Source organism: Ostrinia furnacalis, unplaced genomic scaffold (genome assembly GCF_004193835.3).
Source record: "Ostrinia furnacalis isolate ACB-3 unplaced genomic scaffold, ASM419383v2 OfSCF1234, whole genome shotgun sequence".
Taxonomy (NCBI): Eukaryota; Metazoa; Arthropoda; class Insecta; order Lepidoptera; family Crambidae; genus Ostrinia; species Ostrinia furnacalis.
The window spans coordinates 184058-203152 of NW_021131473.1; the positions used below are offsets into that span (position 1 = coordinate 184058).

Genomic DNA, 19095 nt, shown 5'->3' on the forward strand with positions numbered 1-19095 from the left:
AAACATAAGCACTAATTGATAAAGTAATTTAAGTATTAATTCAATTGTAAGGCTTCGGAATACTATTAACTCACATTGAGTCAATAGTATTTAATTCTGCATCAAGGCTTTTGTGTGTGCGTTCATCTATTACTGGAGCATTTGTGCTCTAGGAATATCGATAATATCGACTGAAAACGATAAAACGGTCGTAACAGTCCACACTACTGTCACCTCACTAGAACGAAAAGTGTATTAGTGGCTGGGCTTATTTTAATTACAACCAAAAAGAATAATTGATTATCTACGTTGCCATTTACTCTGTACAAATTGTACTTAATCATTTTAAATAAGTACCTATATTAATAGTCGCATGTTAACGTAAGGCGTAGGACGGTGAAGCCTTCTTCATCACAAGGTGGACCGACGACCTCATAAAGGTAGCGCAGGAAGGCGCTGGATGCAAGCCTTTAACCAAGTACCAATCGGTCATTAAGAACATCATTGTGGGAGGTCTAGAGTCAGCAGTGGACGTCCTAAGACTGAAATGTGATGATGACAATGATGATAATGACCGAACAACCAGACGCAGGATAGCGTAACATCCCTATGCTCACATTCCACCAGCTTACACTAAGCGTTTCGATGACTCTTTTATAATGCGAACAGCTAGGGACTGAAATTCGTTGCCTGCTGCTGTCTTTCCCGAAGACTGTAATCCGGGCCTTTTCAAGGCGACAGTGAATAGGCACTTACAGGGTAGATAGTACCATCCTAGACTGCATCCCACTTAACACCAGGTGCGATTGTGGTCAAATACCTGCCTTTGTATGCATTAAAAAAAGATTTTAAAGTAACAGGCAAGAATTTACTTGGACGAAGCTGCTACAAGAAGTGTGTTGAAATAAAGTGAGCTAAGTTAAAAATAGCACTTTTTTGATATGGGTAAAACATTTATAAAGGCTTATTTAGCACTTGGAATTATATTGGATCAAAATAAGTGTTTTATTTATAATTTGTAAGGACTCTAAGGTTATAAAATGTTATATGAAATAAAGAACGTAATTCATTTTTTGGAATGACTGGCCCATTAGCGTAATACCCGTGTGTGAATAAAGCTGTAATTTATTTATGTAAACACAAAATATTATGTTCCTAATGACACACTCGAAAATTTTGGTCAAATTAATGACTACGATTTGGGAAGACCCCAATGGGTTTAATTTGAAAAACAAACATCCCACCAAAAACATTCTGTAAAAAACTAGCCAAGTCTCGATGGAGCTGCTTGTTTATCTCTAAAAAGTAATGAAATCTAGACAAAGTCGTGCCAAGTCTATGGTTCCTTACTGCGATTTCTTTATTATTATAGTTAATGTTGTGTGACTTGACCGTTGAAGGGTGACAAAACCAGGTGCTCCATGACACCATTGCACCAATCTGTTTCCAGAACCGCTNGTATGTCATATTTTTACTGAAACAAGAAAAAACTCGTCAAAACAGCTCGTCCTAAGTGGTGTCTGTTTCCATTACAAAAACACTAATATCTTTTTACAAGTATCAATTTTATTTTTTTCCCAAAAAAAATCTATAGTTAAAATATTTTTTTCTAATTTTCCATACAGAACGTCTATTTTATACTTGAACACCTAATATTAACATTGTTTTGAACATTACAGTTGATTAATACGCACTGCCAGCGTTGTATTAATTCCATTTTAGTATATAGATTTAAATCAGTGATTTTTATTAAAAAAATCATGCAATAAAAATCGTGATTTAAATCACCTTGATTTAAATCATGCAACCCTGGTGAGCGGGGGCGGGTGCGACACTCACCTGGTACGAGAACTGCGGGAAGTGCTCCTCCTGGATGCGCGCGAGGTGGTCGGGGCGCTCGGGCGGCGTGAGCTCGACGGACTCGCCCGTGAACTCGGAGTCGAAGTAGCGCGTGTCGGTCTCCGACTCCACCTGCGGCTTGAAGGGCGGCGGGATCTGCGGGCGGGCGAACGAGGCGAAAATTCAAAGCCCGAAAGTCGAATCGGAGCGTTCGTTTCGCTTTTAGGTTTTTCGTGTGCGTGTAAATAAAATTATAGTAAAAAAACTTTTTTAAACACAAGCTTTATAAGTTTTTTTACTATAATTTTATTTTACACTTTTTAGTATCTCAATCTCTGGGCCCTGGTGATCATTTAGCACCAATGTGCTCGAAAAGACAAATCCAATGAACCCAAACTCGATGAGTTTCCGCCGTTTCGTTTAGGAGTTCCTATGGCCACCTCCTGTCTCCATCATCAGACCAGCTCAATGGTACCATAACATTGCATTGTCATCGTACTTACACAAGTATACCAAATTTCAGCTCAATCGGTTGAGGAGAACTGGTCTTAATTTCAGTTGCAAGATTTGTTCCACACATACTAACAAGTGAAGTCATAAAGCTTGTAATAAAAAGCTTGTAATAAAATATACGACGTGGGATCGGGACCGGAGAGCGGTCCGCTCCCCGCGGTTACCTTCTTGGCGACGAGGTCGGCCCAGTTGATGGAGGCGAAGAAGGGGTGGTGCATGACCTCGAGCGCGTCGTCGGGCCCGGCGCCCAGGCGCTTGGCCGGCTCCTTGGTCAGCAGCCCGGCCAGCACGCAGCGGCACGCCGCCGACAGCGCGCGCGGGAACCGCACCTGCGACGCGACACGGCGGCGTTATAACGTCGGCGATGAAATAATGCAACATTTTAAACATTTTCAACCGACTTAAAAAAAAAAGGAGGAGGTTCTCAATTCGACCCGTATGTTTTTTTTTTCTATGTTTGTTACGCGATAACTCCGCCAATTATGAACCGATTTGAACAAATCTTTTTTCGGCGTATAGATAATACCTCAAGGGTGGTCCCATTTAAAAATAATAAAAAAACAACCCCCAAGGGTGGAAAATTGGGGATGAACTTTTTTATACGCAATATCTCCGCCGATTATGAACCAATTTGAACGATTATTTTTTGTTGAATAGGTATTATTTGTGTTCACGCATTTGAAGTCGGTTTTATTTTTTTTAAAGTTATTTTCTCTCTCTTAATTGCTTTTAAACGGCGAAATATTTTTGAAGCGGCGGAACGACCCGATCCGGCGGTCCCGCGTGCCTGTGCTCGTGAAGGAACACGATGGAGAATATCGGAGCAGATTTTTAATCTCGTGGAACGAGTCGCGAACTCGCGACGCACTCCGAGCGTGACGGGGATCCCGGATCGAGTCGTCCCTCGAGGAAAAACGATCCGGACGTTCTTTTCGTCCGGGCTCCGGGCTCCTGTGGAAGTGTCGGGATGCACAGACCTCCTCGTTCATGATCAGCGAGAACAGCACGTCGTGGTCGCGGTTGTAGAAGGGCAGGCGCCCGCACGCCATCTCGTACATCACCACGCCCACGCCCCACCTGCGGGCAGGCGGCATTAGCACGGGCCTCGAGCTCTTAACGATCACTCGCTGCACATACAAATCACTAAAGGGCTTCGCGTTAATCTGATGAGTTTAAATGAGCTGATTTTAAACGAGCGAGCGACATGTTCGCTCTCGGTGCGAGTTTACATTGAACGTCATCGCCAGCGATTGCGTAAAAAAATGACACGAAAGTATGACAGAAAGTACCGCGTCCCCGGCGGACGCTTTCGAGAGCTAAAATCTTCATCGATTTTTTGACGCCCTCACTGGCTACGACGTTCGATGTGAACTCGCGCCGAGCACAACGAAAGCGGTATAATAGACACATATGCGGGATGTTGATATGAATGGTGAGCACAAGATAAGGCGTGGCACAGACCAGTCGACGGCGGGCCCGTAGTCCGTGTCCTCCAGCACCTCGGGCGCCAGGTACTCGGGCGTGCCGCAGAAGGTCTTGGTGGTGCGCCCGTACGTGATGTTGACCTGCGGGCGCGCGTCAGCACCAGAGTAAATACAAATGAGTAGGTTATTAGAAACGTACCGAGCGCGGTTTGTATGTGAGCGCGCCAATATACGTATGCGGCGCGCACGTACACACTGACATAATTCGGCGCAACCACGACTGGCTCCCCGCTAATCCACGCTAAATTTTAACAGTGTGTGCGTGCGCGCCGCATACGTATTGGCGCGCTCACATACAAACCGCGCTCGGTACGTTTCTATGAAGATAACCTACTTATTTGTATTTACTCTGTAAGCAGGCACTCGTACACGAGAGCGCCATTCGTACGCTCGAGTGTACGAGAAGCCCGCTCTTCTCACAAACGGTTATAGAACTATACTGGTCATCACAAAAATCGGCCCACCTACGTTTTACAAGAAAACTCGTTTCTACTGACACAATCATGGTGCCCCAACAATATTGGTGTTATTTGAAAGCCCAATAAATATCCTTAAAGAAAAACACATTTAATTTCTTAATAAATGATTAACATGTACCATAAATGTGACTTGAAAAAAGACCTCACTTTGGGCTCACCTCTGGGATCAATTAGACCAAATTTTATAGTTATAAAACCAAATAATGATCACACGTGTCCTCTTTAATAGATGGATAGCGATTAATCCCAATTCAACAGTTTTATAGCCATAAAAGTTGGCTCAAGCGTAACTACCTATTTTTTGAAGAAGTGGATGCTTCTAAAAACACATTTTTGGGGTAAAAACCTTTCCTTTAATGAAATGAAGTTTAGAACTAGGATTTTAAATGTTGCCAATATTGGCGGGAAGTGGGGATGCATACGTTTGAAAGTGCTTGTCGCGGGAGGTGCGATTTATTTAATATCGAGAGTATTTATCTACACTAATATTATAAAGAGGAAAACTTTGTTTGTTTATTTGTAATGAATAGGCTCAGAAACTACTGGACTGTTTTTAAAAATTCTTTCACCATTCAAAAGCTACATTATCCACGAGTAACATAGGCTAAATTTTATTTTGGGAAAAAAAAATGGGTTCCGTAAAATATGTAGGCTATATATAATGTAGTCCGGAAAGCTAGTAAAGTAATATTTAGATTAAATTTCAACACACGACAACGACAAACGAATTTGACTTTACATATAACGAACGCCTTACGAGTCCGTTCGAGTACCTTGCAGAGGCCGAAGTCGGCGATCTTGATGTGGCCGTCCTTGTCGAGCAGCAGGTTCTCGAGCTTGAGGTCGCGGTAGATGATGCCCTCGGCGTGCAGGTAGCCCAGCGCCGACACGATCTCGGCGCCGTAGAAGCGCGTGCGCTCCTCGCTGAAGGAGCGCTCGCGCGACAGGTGGAAGAACAGCTCGCCGCCGTTGGCGTACTCCATCACGAAGCACACGCGGTCCACCGTCTGGAACGAGTAGCGCAGCGCCTGCGCACAAGCCGGAGGAATCAACACGCTAGCGAGGTGCGAGATGTCAAGTCGAAGTGGACGTTACAGCTCGTAATGAAAACTTCTCAAAATGTCCACTTCTCGAAATGACAACTATAGTTCCAAAATACTGGACTGTCCTGTCGATGACATTGACAGTGGGGCGCCACCGTCAATACCGGATCGCTGGTTCAGATTTTTGCCATGTTGGAAACCATATAGTTGAACGATGGTAGCGCCCCCCTGTCATTGAGTTTGGTGGGACAGTTCAGCGTGGGTCATCTATACTTAAAATGCCAACTTCGCTGAAAGACAACTTCTCATAGTCTATTTCTCACAATGACAAATTCGCATTTGGTCAACTTCGCATAATGACATTTCTAGAAGAACTAGAACTCTAGATATAATGAAAATAAAATATCAACAAGTAGTTGACATTATGCGAAGTTGACCAAATGCGAATTTGTCATTGTGAGAAATAGACTATAATTATGAGAAGTTGTCTTTCAGCGAAGTTGACATTTTAAGAAGTTGTCATTTCGAGAAGTGGACATTTTGCGCCCCGGTTGTCATTTTGAGAAGTTGTCATTACGAGCTGAAACGGAAGAAGTGGACGCGGTCGACTATTGGGGAGTCAACAACGAATTAAAGACTGACCCGAGCGCCAGCCGAGAGAGAACGACATAAGTCAAGTAATATTCAGGCAGTGTTCCCCGGTGAGACCAGTGGGTGTTAGGCCGGGGGGCCCATCACCCACATTGCACGGTCCCACCCTGTCTGGGGGGTCTGCCAGTGTACCGGCAGACCCCCTCTTTAGCGCGGGAGGCCCGGCAAAGGCTGGGCCATGCGTCGGCACGGCGTGGTCTGAATCTGTAGGACTCCACGTCGTGCCAGTAAAACGCAGAGGGTGCACCGCAGGTTTTTAGTGGGTATACTTGTCGGGTGACAGCCGCTATTGCTGCCACCCGACAAGGGAGTCCCACATAACCCGTCGCTTCCCCCGAGGCGGCGGGTATACGCAAAGTATTTTCCTGCGCAAAAAAAAAAGGCAGTGTTCCCCGAGTGCGAGCGAGAAGGCAAGCAGGCTCACCGTGAGGAAGGGATGCTTGGTCTTCTTGAGCACGCGGTTCTCGGTGATGGTGTGCGCCACCTCGTCCTTCTGGATGATGAGGTTCTTCTTGAGGATCTTCATGGCGTAGAGCTTGCCCGTGCCCTTCTCGCGCGACAGCACCACCTTGCCGAAGGTGCCCTTGCCCAGCACCTTCACGAACTCGAACTTCTCCAGCGTCTGCAACAAGCAACAACCAGGGATCGACTGAGGGAGCTTTTACTTTACATGCGAGATACAGCCTTTTCTATTAAAAGGCATCTCGATTGATATATCGAGGCTAAATCTAAACCGATTAAATGATAAAAGTTAATTTGAAGAGAAACACTGTGTTTTCTTGGAAAAATATATAAATACCCTTTCTCTACACAAACTTGAAAAATAATACACTAATGCCCGTTTTCACCATCAGTCCCTAATTTTTGAGTGACCCCTATGAAAACAAAATTCCTGTCACTTAAAAATTAGGGATTGATGGTGAAAATGGGCACTAGCCCTTTTATGGTTTCGGGCGGTCACTTGCGCCTGGGCGACCTTGTATTTAATTCTCCAGTCACATTGTAAGTAATAAAACTTTCGAAATAGCTTGACGGATTTGTGTGTAATCAGTAGGTTGAAGGGACGTAAACAATTTTTCATAAACCTAGGTGCAAAACAACGTTTGCTGGGTTATTTCTTAAAATTATGAGCTGAATATGCTACTTAGATTTTGCTTTGACTGTACTTTTTCAAAGCATAATTTGATTTATATTTGAATAAAATAAATACAATGCTAGTTTTAATGAAAGAATTCTACAATAAATAATTCATCTCTAAACAATGTTTTATGTATCCCCTTTGACTGATAATTATAATATTGCAATAATATAAATAAAGAATCCGTTAGAATGCATGTTTGTAATATATTATAGAGCTGTGTTTTCTGAATAAATAAAATGTATTTTCTTTTTGTCCTGTCGACAACAAATCTACACAGTGTTAGCCCAAAACTCTGCTACAAGAGTTGCGTTGACAGTAGCCTTGTAATATAAAACGTATCGTATTATGATAAATACTAAAAAATCATCAATGAAGTGTGTATTTTTAAACTTCCATATTTATAACGCTTTCCTTGCGTTGTATTAAATTTTTAAATGTGGACCTTTTTAACCCTTGAATGGGAGCATTGTCAAGCGCGAGACAAAGCCGGAGGCGGCGCGCGCGTTGTCATTCACACGGCGTACGGACTAATTTTGAGCCGATTTCCCCAATCGGCAACTGGAATGTCCGATGTCGTAACGCTTTCGGCGAGCGTCGCAAACAACCTGACTCACGCTGCAGCCACAATAACAAGTCACGCCGCGCGCCCGTGCCCGTCAGGCCGCGCGGCTGGCTTGCTGGAGCCGACTCTGCTTACCGAAGACCATAATATTGTACTACATTATAGCAAGTGATTTTAATCACAATATCGGCCAGACTGCAGCAGCGCGGTCATTAACCTATTTCAAGAACCGCATTCTATTCTATCGTTATTGTTAAATTAATCTAATCGTTGCTTAAAGACGTGGTGATGTGTATATGTTACGGTTAAAGAGATAAATTGAAAATTATGAATAATCGCCGGTTATTATGAATAATTACCGACAGGTGAGGTAAAAGTGATAAATTAATCACATTTACCAGTGATTATTTCATAATGTAACCTTAATACTAACAAATAACATAAAAGAGAACACCGGCTCGTGTAGGTACAGCGCTCATGTACCTACAGCTTCACATTTTGAACGTTTTGATATCATAGGATTAATATAATTTGGCAAAATGAGTTTGGACTGTTTCTTGCGTAACATTACTTTGCCATAATGCCTATAACACATTGTTTTGATTTAAAGTGAAAATAGGTTGAGGTGCAGCGTGGGTGGCCCTTGGGCCACCCCTAAGCCGCCTATTTAGTTTTATACAAACATAAATGATCGCATTTACCAAATCATGAGGTAATTATTCATAATAACCGGCGATTATTCATAATTTTCACATTTATGACATCAACCGTGAACCATCATAAGACATGATAAATTGATAAACTAATTTATTTATGTAATACGAATAAAATCACGGTATTTCCGATTTATATTGACGGCAAGGAAACTGCCAGAACTTAATGGCTTACCCATTCAGGACTTGAGAATTTTATTTCGTACCTTAACAAAACAACAGATTTTTCAGGTTCTTAATGGGTTCTGAAGTAGGTACCTACATCGTAAAACAAGGATGTGTTTACTAACTTGGCAATCATTCTAATTTTTTTAAATTTATTTATTTATTTTATTGGGCTATCAACAGAGATACAGTATTAAACACAATTAAAAAAAATAAACAATTAAGCCAAAGGTCTCCAGCTAACTGCTCCCACACAAACGATAACCACAGCATGCATAATATTATAATGTAAGCAACCCGTGAACTTTACACAATAAAATAACATAATATAGTACCTAATTTTGAATTTAAACAACAAAAAGAAAGCAACAAAAAATAAAAATAAAGTAATAAGAGGCCTCCTAGATGCATGCCACCAGGTACGGGCACGTCACCCGTCTTAAGAGCGTTTACGCCGTTTGGCGCAAAAACAGTACTTTTTCAACTCGTTACAATCATTAACCAGTAATACTACAAATATGTTATAGGCATAAATAGTTAGGCAATTTCGTCGTCTAAATAGTTAATTGAGAAAATATTGCGATTAGTTTAGTATTTAAGAATTCTATCAAGATAAGTCCACACAGGTTTTGTAAATTTCCACTTTAGCGTCAGTTTACAAGCTGAAATTTTTATAAAAATACTGTGAAAACGATTTAACAAACATTTATATCCTATAGCATAGATCCTTGGGCAAATAGTTATCTGAGAAAATTTTTAGATTTAAGCTTTTTACAATAAGAAATCACAAATTAAAAGAACGTGAAATACCCAAAAATCAAAGTGATTTTTTCACCAATATTCTTCCTTTATTCAACATAAAAATAGCTTAATATAATAAAACAACATCTTCTTTAAAATATTTACTTTGAAACGATATTTAATTCATTGTTATTGTTTTGCTATAAACATTTGAAAACTATTAAAAAACGCCGCGCGCGGATCATTTCCAATGATGCCCCTTGAAACGCCGCGCTTCGCGTAAACGCTCTTAATTGTTTTTAAGAAACCAGCGAGGCAGACATTAGCATTTGTAGGCAACAAATCTGAACAAATCAGAACCTATGTATGGACCCTATGAACCTGCGAGCTGCGTAGCGTTCTTTGGTAACCAATATTAATGAAGATTGACTTTACAACTGCTACGTTAGGTATTGAAAAAAAAAAATCCTTCAAAAAAGTAACCGCCTAAGCTTCGGATTTAAGCTCAACGTAACACAACCCAAATATTTTCTGATTTTTGAGACACCTAGAAATTTTCGAGTTTTTGGGGTCTCGTGTTTCACCAACTGGACACAAGTGTGTCCGGTCTCTTGTCGATAAGTAATGCAAGAAATAAGTTTGGAAGAATATCCCGAAAAGTCATCATCATCATCAAAAGCATCGGAAGCAACGACATTTCACTTCACACACTGTCGCAACTACCTTTATGCAAAGCTGCGATGGCTGTCAATAAAATTTAATATAGGATTTCAAAATACTCGAAAAAACCCATCCTGTAATTCCATAAGTAAATACTTCTAAAGCAGCTCAGGGTCATGAAATTTGAACAAAATGTGCGAGGCAGTGGCCTCTACGACTCCCCGCAGTCTACTCTACAGACCTATTGTCGGCCGATAGTTTGGTTGGCTTCTAATTTGTATGAAGAATCGACCCTTGCTAAATCGGTGTAATGTGCACACTTTCATACATGTTCATACCTACTAAACAGTTCGACCGACAAAAAGTTTGTAGACTGTCAAAAAGATTCGAGAGTATCGCCCATATTCACAAACATTACTTACAATGAGGTCTGAGCGCGTGCACGCACAGGGTGACACACGAAGAAATCACATAGCTCTATTCAACGCTGTGCGTTCGATTTGCTGCTTCACTTAAGCAAGCGTTTGTGAATACGGGCGAATGGCTTTTTTGAAAGTCAAGAAAATCTTTTTTAACAGAATTTGTGGTCTAAAATTAATAAGGATTTATGTAGGTAGGCATACAGCTGGGTTAGGTTATCATTATTTTTGGATTATTATTTCTCGTATGTTTCCCTGATTCGACCACAACGTGAAATATTCTGTGAAATAATCTAGAAAGGGAAATCCAATTGATGATTAATAGTAAAATAATTTAGCTAATTGTTTATTCATAATAAAATAATTTAGCTAGTTTGCATAATGTGTACTGTACGACCAATGGACTTCCAGGCTAAGATCAATAGGTAATTTAAAAAAATATAGGTGCAATTTATTGAAACATCAATTTGAACCAGACCCTATATCGTGTATTTATGAACACTACTACAGGACGTTGCCTTCGAAAGCACCATTACGACTATCCGGATTCCAATTTTAATTTCAGAATGTTTATCTCAAGTGTTTCGGGTATCGCTCGTGATTCATGGCGCATGAGGGCTACTCCGAAACGCTGTCTACTTAGTTTCGGGTCCTTATCTGTCACCGTCGCTCATGCTGACATCTCGGTTTGCGTGAGGGGGATGGCAACATTCGAAACTTCAGATAACGTTTTTTGTAGTAACCCCGCAGACGCGGCCAGGGAGGCGCAGCTTGTCGCGCTTCCGAGAAGGCGCGGGCGCGCGTTGACTCACGCATGCAGTTTTCCTGTTTACCAAATACTGCACGCACGTGGCGGCACATCTGCCGCGCAATCATAAACCTCGACACATTATTATTTATTCGATAGCTACAGGATTTTAGACGTACCTATCTCTGAATGCTGAGTCAATAGAATAAAAAAACGCGACGTAACTCATTAAATATTTGCTTAATTTTTCATTGCTCTTTTAAATCATATTATATGAATTTCTTGCGGCTAAAAATTTTATTTTATAAAAACTAAAAACCACTTCAATGTGTGGTTTATTTTACCATTTTTTTTTTTCGACTAAAATGCATTGAGTTGCATACCCAATGGCTCGGGGGGGCCAATGGGTTATGTGGGGCTCTCCCTGCTAGAAGAGCAGGGCCTACCCACTAAAAACCAGTCGGGTCCCTCTGGTCGCGCTTAGTGGGGCACACCGCGAGTCAAACAAATTGTTCGGGTGCATGCCCCCACGCTACAGCCGCAGCCTCTCCCATAAGGCGTAACGTTATACTTTAACAGAAACCAATTGCCGTGCTGCAGTGCTAAGCTATTACGTATCCTGCTAATGATAGATGTCAACCGCAAAGCTGACGCAATTTGTGACATAATTTTCCTCTTAATGAATTCTAGTGTAGCTCCCATTACTTTCTCATTCAAATCAAATCAAAAATATTCAAAACAAAATAAAACAAAAAGTAAGCCCTTAAGCCCTAGTTTATAAAAACAGTAATATTGCAAAAAACTTTCTAGCTTTCGTGCTAACTATAATATAAATATTAATAGAAAGCCAAGGAAGATTCTTAACTTCAGGAAAGCGTCTTCGGTCACGGCGTAACTATGATACTTTGTAGAAGTTTCTTACGACAAATAAATATTTTAAACTAAATAATGTAAATGGCCACAGGTAGCGCGTACTATTACTTATTCGTAGTAGCGCTTGTTTATTCAGCGAACACGATCACTGGAGCAGTAAAGTAAGGCGTGGTAGTACTCACGATGCGGCGGGGGTCGCGGAAGCTGGTGCCGAGCTGCGCGATGTCGTGGTCCTCGGCGTCGACGGGCGCCGCCGCCGCGCCCGCGCCCGCGCCGCCCGCGCTCAGCTGCCCCGACACGAAGCGGATGGCCGCCACCCACTCCTCGCTGCAACACGCAACACCCTCAGCCCGCGAGCTTCATGGCGTGTCCACACATGCCGCCGGCTTTCAAATGGGGGCTATCGTTTTTATACTTAACAGTTGGCACCCCTGGCGATTGACAGGACCTTACTCTACAGTGGCGCCATCTTGATCAGTGCAAATGCGATAGTCCTCCTACCACTTTCGCGCTCACCAGTTGGTGCCACTGTCTTCGCTACTAGCAAGTGACGGGACCTTACTCTACAGTGGCGCTAACTGGTGAGCGCTAAAACGATAGCCCTCATTGCCTTGCCAGTGTGCCGTCCTGGCCGCCGGGTTGGCCGCCAGGAGTGCCGCCCGGCATGTGTGGATGCGCCATCACGCATAGGTTGATGCTGACCGATGAAAGAGTGAGTAGCGGACGGGGGCACAAACTATCAGAGACGGCTCTGAGCCGTCTGTCTACCACCGTGATATTCTATTAGCAATGCTAGCTTTTTGAGTTAAATTACCTCGTAAGATCTAAACGCCTAGCTAGTCTATAGGTACTGGGTTACCTACGCCATATCGAATGACAAATGATCGAAAATCAAAATATCGAATACGTTTCATCGAACGATCAAAATATCGAACGATCAAAATATCGAATGCTCAAAATATCGAACGTTCAGAATATCGAACGATCAAAATATCGAACGATCAAAATATCGAACCATCAAAATATCGAAAGTCGATATAGACGTTTTTATTTAATTCATCTACCTTGCTCGGCTCCGGTGCATGGTTGTGTTTGGTCGTACAGTTTTGTTTTGCCAGTTAATGTGTGCCTTAAGTATTTTTGTGCCTGAAAAGTTTATAAATTTGGAGAATAATGTCCGTGGGGACCTATTATAAGCCTAGCCTGTCCCAAAAAGGAAAAACAGTCATGTCACCAAACACAACCATGCACCGGAGCCGAGCAAGGTAGATGAAATTTAATAAAAACATCTATATCGACTTTCGATATTTTGATGGTTCGATATTTTGATCGTTCGATATTTTGATCTTTCGATATTCTGAACGTTCGATATTTTGAGCATTCGATATTTTGATCGTTCGATATTTTGATCGTTCGATGAAACGTATTCGATATTTTGATTTTCGATCATTTGTCATTCGATATGGCGTAGGTAACCCATAGGTACTAGGCAAAAACATAATAATTTGCAAATAAATCCTTCCTAAGTGATGACAACCAGAGAAATGGACCGCAATTTAAAGTAAAGCAAAGATCTATTTCCTTTTTTAGGAGTCCTTATTTAAGATAAGACAAGTTATTTGATAATCTATTATTTTTAGGCCCTAGGGCTCTTTCAAATTAGACGTTTTGAGACGGACGTTTGTCGTGCGTTTGCGATGCTGCACACTGTTGGTTATTGAATATTGATTGACATTTTTATTCCAATGCAGTTGTAATACAATTTTCTATGTGCGGTCCTGCAAACGGACGACAAACGTCCGTCTCAAAACGTCTAATTGGAAAGAGCTCTTAGGTTCTACATACATAAGAGACCCAGCATCACCAACAAACAGTTTATCAAACTTAACCTGGGTTTCAGCATTTTACTTTAACTTTAACAGTCTGTCAAACTCTATACAAAACGCAGGTTAAAATTATAGTTATGGTTAAAGTTAAGGTGATGCAACTCAGCTATTTAGTTCTGATAATGTCATTGCAATTTTTTTTGTGACAGCAAACACTCCGTTGCCATGACAATTAATTTAACAATACTCAATTCTTGGTGAAATTGGGTCTATAAATCTAAAGGCTGATTTACACGTATTAAGTAGTTAAGTGTTTAACTAAATTTTATCTTAATTTTAAGTGATCAAATTGCATTGTAACTAAATTTGAACTTGAAACTGCTTGTCAGATCGTGTTAAGTGACAAGCCCCGCCCACCAACTTGACAGAAAAATCAAGTTTAAAGCCTTAAAGGCTGATTTACAGGTATTAATGTGATAACTAAATTTTAATTTAATTTTTCTGTCAAGTTGGTGGGCGGGGCTTGTCACTTGACACATTTTGACAAGCAGTTTCATAGTAAACAAGAGCTTGACATTTGGACATAAACTTAAAATTAAGTTAAAATATAGTTACAATACAATGTGATCACTTAGAATTAGGTTAAAATTTAGTTAAATACTTAATACATTACGTAAATCAGCCTTAATGTTGATAAGTTGGATCAGTCTATACTTTAAGTGCCCCTGTGCATTAAATGGCCTCTATGATGCTGCCAACGACAAATCCCAAACATATTTTTTTATTTATAATACAAAAACACACTTATTATATTAATATTATAAAGAAATCAGTAATTGAAATAAGTTATTTTAATAAGCATTTTTTGGTTAGTATGAAAAATAATATGAGTATAAATATTTTTTTTGTATTAAATAAAAAAATTAAATCATCAATTTGTGTAATTACACTATTTATTTAATTATTGTGGTTTTCCACATGTATTAGATGTAATAAACTGGTAATTAAGAGGCTAACTAGAGAGATTGCATAGAGATGGAAACTAAATAAATAAATAAATAAATAAATTATTATTTTATAGTAGATGATGGCACGGCATGGCTAAATATGGTCTACTATACATAATAATGTGTATGTAGTATATTTGTTTTTGTCTTTCTTTAGCTATCTAGTTCGTTCGTTTCAGCTATTTAGTACTGCCAAAATATTTCTTTCTGCTAAGCCCGAACTTAAACGTGTTGAGAATGTCTTATGGTATTAAGTTCGCATTATGTACCTAGTAACAATATATTTGGGATTAATTTAAAATGGCATAGACCCTTCACACTAATATTTCAATTGGCATTACCAAATAACTTGCACAGATACTTTCACTGAACACTAAATTACTCAATTCAAATTGATGTTTGATGACTTTCCAAATTTTAATTACTAGGATCTATTGTAATTGAATTTAAAAAAATATATATCAGATCCATAATTTGTGTTACAATAATTATTCACAATGTTCAATGAATAATAGTTCACAATGTTCAATGAATGTAATGTTTGCAAATATCTTTCCAACTTCAGAATTACCATCAATCCCCAAGTGGTTGGATATGACTGTGTAATTAAGAACCTATTGGGTCTCCATTTGCGAGGCCTGAAGGGTTAAATGGACCACAATAGCGCTCTGATATACAGACAGAGTTGTTTAAAAATACAATCAAACCAAAAGTCTATTTGGAGAGTAAAATAATAAGTATCTTTTGCCACTAAAAGGACTACATGTAAAAAATATTATATGTAAAACTCAGTAAAACTCATTTATTTCTGTAAGTAGGCTTTAAAAAAGCACTTTTACACGTCCCAGTATTAACCCTACCACTGCTTCAGGACAATGAATGGGCCAGTGCTGAGAAGAAGCAGCGCAAGAAACTCAGACACTATTGTCAGCCTCTTTTTCAAAGGTTTACAGGTTTTCAAAATACATAGTTATAAATATTTATGCGAGCTAGGCAGTTACGCATCCCAAACATTTTTATCTTTTAAATAATCATCGACTTTATAGTAGCCCTTTTTCATTAAGGCACTTTTAATGTGCTTTGAATTTATGAATGGGTAGTTCTACAACAGTTTGTGGTAATTTATTAAATAATTTAATACATTTCCCCATAAATGAATTCCCAATCTTATGCAGTCTGAAATTTTATTTTTGTTTCTTGTATTAAAGTTATGCAAATCGCTTTTTTTCGTGAATTGATCTATATTTTTGCGAACATATAAAAGGTTTTCATAAATGAACTGTGAAGCTACTGTCAGTATGTTAATTTCCTTAAAAAATTCTTTCAAGGAAAATCGGGGTCCAAGGTTATAAATGGCCCGCACTGCTCTCTTCTGCAGAACAAACACAGTTTCAATGTCCGCGGCTGAGCCCCACAACAATATGCCGTATGACATTATACTGTGAATGGAAGCAATTACCATATTATGGTAATGGTCCATTTAATGGATAGGATTTTTGTGGAAGAGAGGGAATACAAGTAAGGGGAAGCACAAGATCCCAAGGGTCGACATGCTCTGCGCTCATGCCATAACAAGATAAGATGATAATGGTACTTTAAGTTACATATTTTTCTTAATAGTTCTCAATTAATAGTATAGGAAATATTATTATTTGTTATGCCATTTACATTTGCATGAGATGTCAGCAAATGATTAAGAGACCAATAAATTTATACTATCTAATGATTAGAATTTCAAAAGAATTTTATTATAAAATAATGTACTTAATTATGTACAATTCAATTAGTACTGAATATCATAAGACTGATGTTTTGACACTGACACAGTAAAAAATGTGATGAGTTCTATGATATCAGGCACAATAAATATTTAGTGTTATGGCAGTGAAGCATACTGACCGTTCCTTCTCCGTGTCGACGGAGAAGTTGCGCTCGATGACGGTGGTCCACTGCAGGCCGCGGATGGTGAAGGTGTAGGGCCGCGGCTTGTCCACGGCCATGATCTGGCAGTCACGCACCGTGAACTTGTTGAGGGGGTCGCGGTAGTTGTTCCGCTCGGGCTGCGTCTTGAAGCCCACCAGGTCGCCATTGTCGAATAGGATGAAGTAGCGGTCGCGCCAGTTACGGATGTGCTCTCCGCGCTTCTGCAGCCAACCCTCCTTCACGATGTTCCCGGGCGGCGCCTCCGCCATCGCCCTCGCGGCCTCGCTGTTTGATAACAAACGACGGCTACTGCCAGCCACACCACGTTGTGCACTTCGGTACCGTGGTGACAGTTTCACCTAGATTGGTTGGCGATGGGCACGATTGTACCGAACATTTTCCCGTTGGATATCTGTTTATGCACGATTTCAATGTATTTTACTTTTCAGAAATAACACGAACTTATGCGACGTACTCAACGTAGCCTCGCGGTTATAATACGATGAATTAGGGAAGGTGTCTGGAGAAATATCCGACTGAAAAGGAGCAAGTTCATGCCGGGGTTAATGGAATGGTGAGAAAGAGAAATCTTACACGTTTACGACGTCAAACGCGATCTTTTCAATTTATCCGTATTATAACCTATTTTGACAAATTAGTTCTGTATGTCTGCCACCAGAGGAATGAATGGCGCTAGGCTATTCTTTTTTTTTATTACGTTCCGTTTATTACAAAGTAAAATCGTACAACGCGTTCCGTTTTACGAACTAAATCTATTGTGAATTATTGGAAATTGAGATGAAGAGAAAATAAATTACTTAGAAAGGTATTGAATAAAATTAGACGTCCAACTGCCTACACATCTTCGGTCACAATAATAAAGTGTATCAATCGTTTAAGCGATAAATTAATGCTAATTGATAGGTATCGTCCTCATAACGATCTCAGCTGGATACTAATAATAGAAGTCATAATAAGTACCTACCTAGAAAATATTACACCGACCTGTTTTACGCCCACCACCCACCCCAGAATGGTCTGGTGCCCCCCATCCCCTCAGGATTTTGGGCTACCGATTCGCAGATGATAGTTTGTAGTAGTCACTTATGAGCTAGGGGTCGTGCAAGATACGAATCCCTTCAACTGCGGTGGTGGCCCTGAAGCTGGACCTGGATACCATCCGGTACGAGATGACCTACGAACACCGACCGGTTGCCGCATTAAAAGCGGTGTCACAGTTCCGAGCTCAGGATTGCTATCACGCGGCCTATGAAGACGGAAAACCTTCACCTCACCAGTACGGACGACTCGGTGACGGTGAGGATAATATGGTTAGCAGAAATATTGGTGGACAAGAGGGATGCCACAAAATTGTGTGATCATGCGCCTGCCGCAGAAGGTCGCCAAACGACTAGCCGAAATAATTTCGGCTGCTAATCGGCTATGCAGGTCATCCTGTTGAAACCAAGAACCCTGCGGTGCCACGCGTGTTGGGCCGATATCCCATAGCGCACAACTGTGCGGCCGCAGTGGTTCGCAGTTTCTGTATTTCCGCTGCGGCGAACCCCAGCCACAGACAGAGAGGCTGCCCAGCTGCGGCGCCTAAGTGCGTTTTGTGCGCAGCTGATGGGAGAGCTACTGATCATCTGGCAGGGACCAGGGAGTGTCCCGTGCTGAAACAGCTTTCCAAAGCAAAGAAGGTGGTGGCGACCTGCGAGGAGTTCATTATATCGCTATCTTCGAAGACGGTAACCTCACAGGGGGCACTCTAGACCGTTCTGAAGTGGGAACGGCGCGCATGGCGACAGAAGCACAAGATATTAAGCCATCTGTAAGCTAAGCCTGGTGTGCACCTCATCTTGCGCTAGCAGAGGATCTCATAACTCATGAGGTTCTAGGCTAAAGGGCAGCCCGCCAAAAATTCTTAGCGGAGTCCCACATAACCCTTGGCTGTCTACTCGGCCTGGGGTATCTGGAGTTGCACACAGCATCTCCTGGTGTAAAAAAAGGGCATAACAATATTCTTAATTCATGGCACCCCTGGACCCCTCGCTAGTTAGGCAATTTAATACAAAAATACTGGACTTGTGCTCGGTTTCTGAATTGAGACTTTAGCTTGAACAGGCTCATCTCCAACATAAAGTATGAACATTGATTTTTTTTTAAGAGACTGGAGGCAAACGAGCAGACGGATCACCTGATGGTAAGTGATTACCGTCGCCCATAGACACCCGCAGACCCAGGGGCGTTACAGGTGCGTTGCCGGCCATTAAGGTGAAGATACGCTCTCCTCTTTATAGCTTGCAGGTCGTATCCGTCCGGAAACACC

General features: G+C 41.0%; 1 protein-coding gene across 1 annotated transcript; it reads right to left on the reverse strand.

Annotated features, from left to right (window-relative positions):
- Positions 1 to 1773: 1773 nt before the first annotated feature.
- Akt (AKT serine/threonine protein kinase) lies at positions 1774 to 17383 on the reverse strand. The gene is made up of 8 exons (XM_028303387.1): positions 16743 to 17383; positions 12193 to 12337; positions 6413 to 6610; positions 5068 to 5322; positions 3793 to 3896; positions 3309 to 3408; positions 2496 to 2660; positions 1774 to 1974 (listed from the first exon to the last, which is right to left on the reverse strand). Exons 1-8 carry the CDS (start codon positions 17033 to 17035, stop codon positions 1774 to 1776), a joined length of 1461 nt encoding a protein of 486 aa, XP_028159188.1. The 5' UTR covers positions 17036 to 17383.
- Positions 17384 to 19095: the final 1712 nt, after the last annotated feature.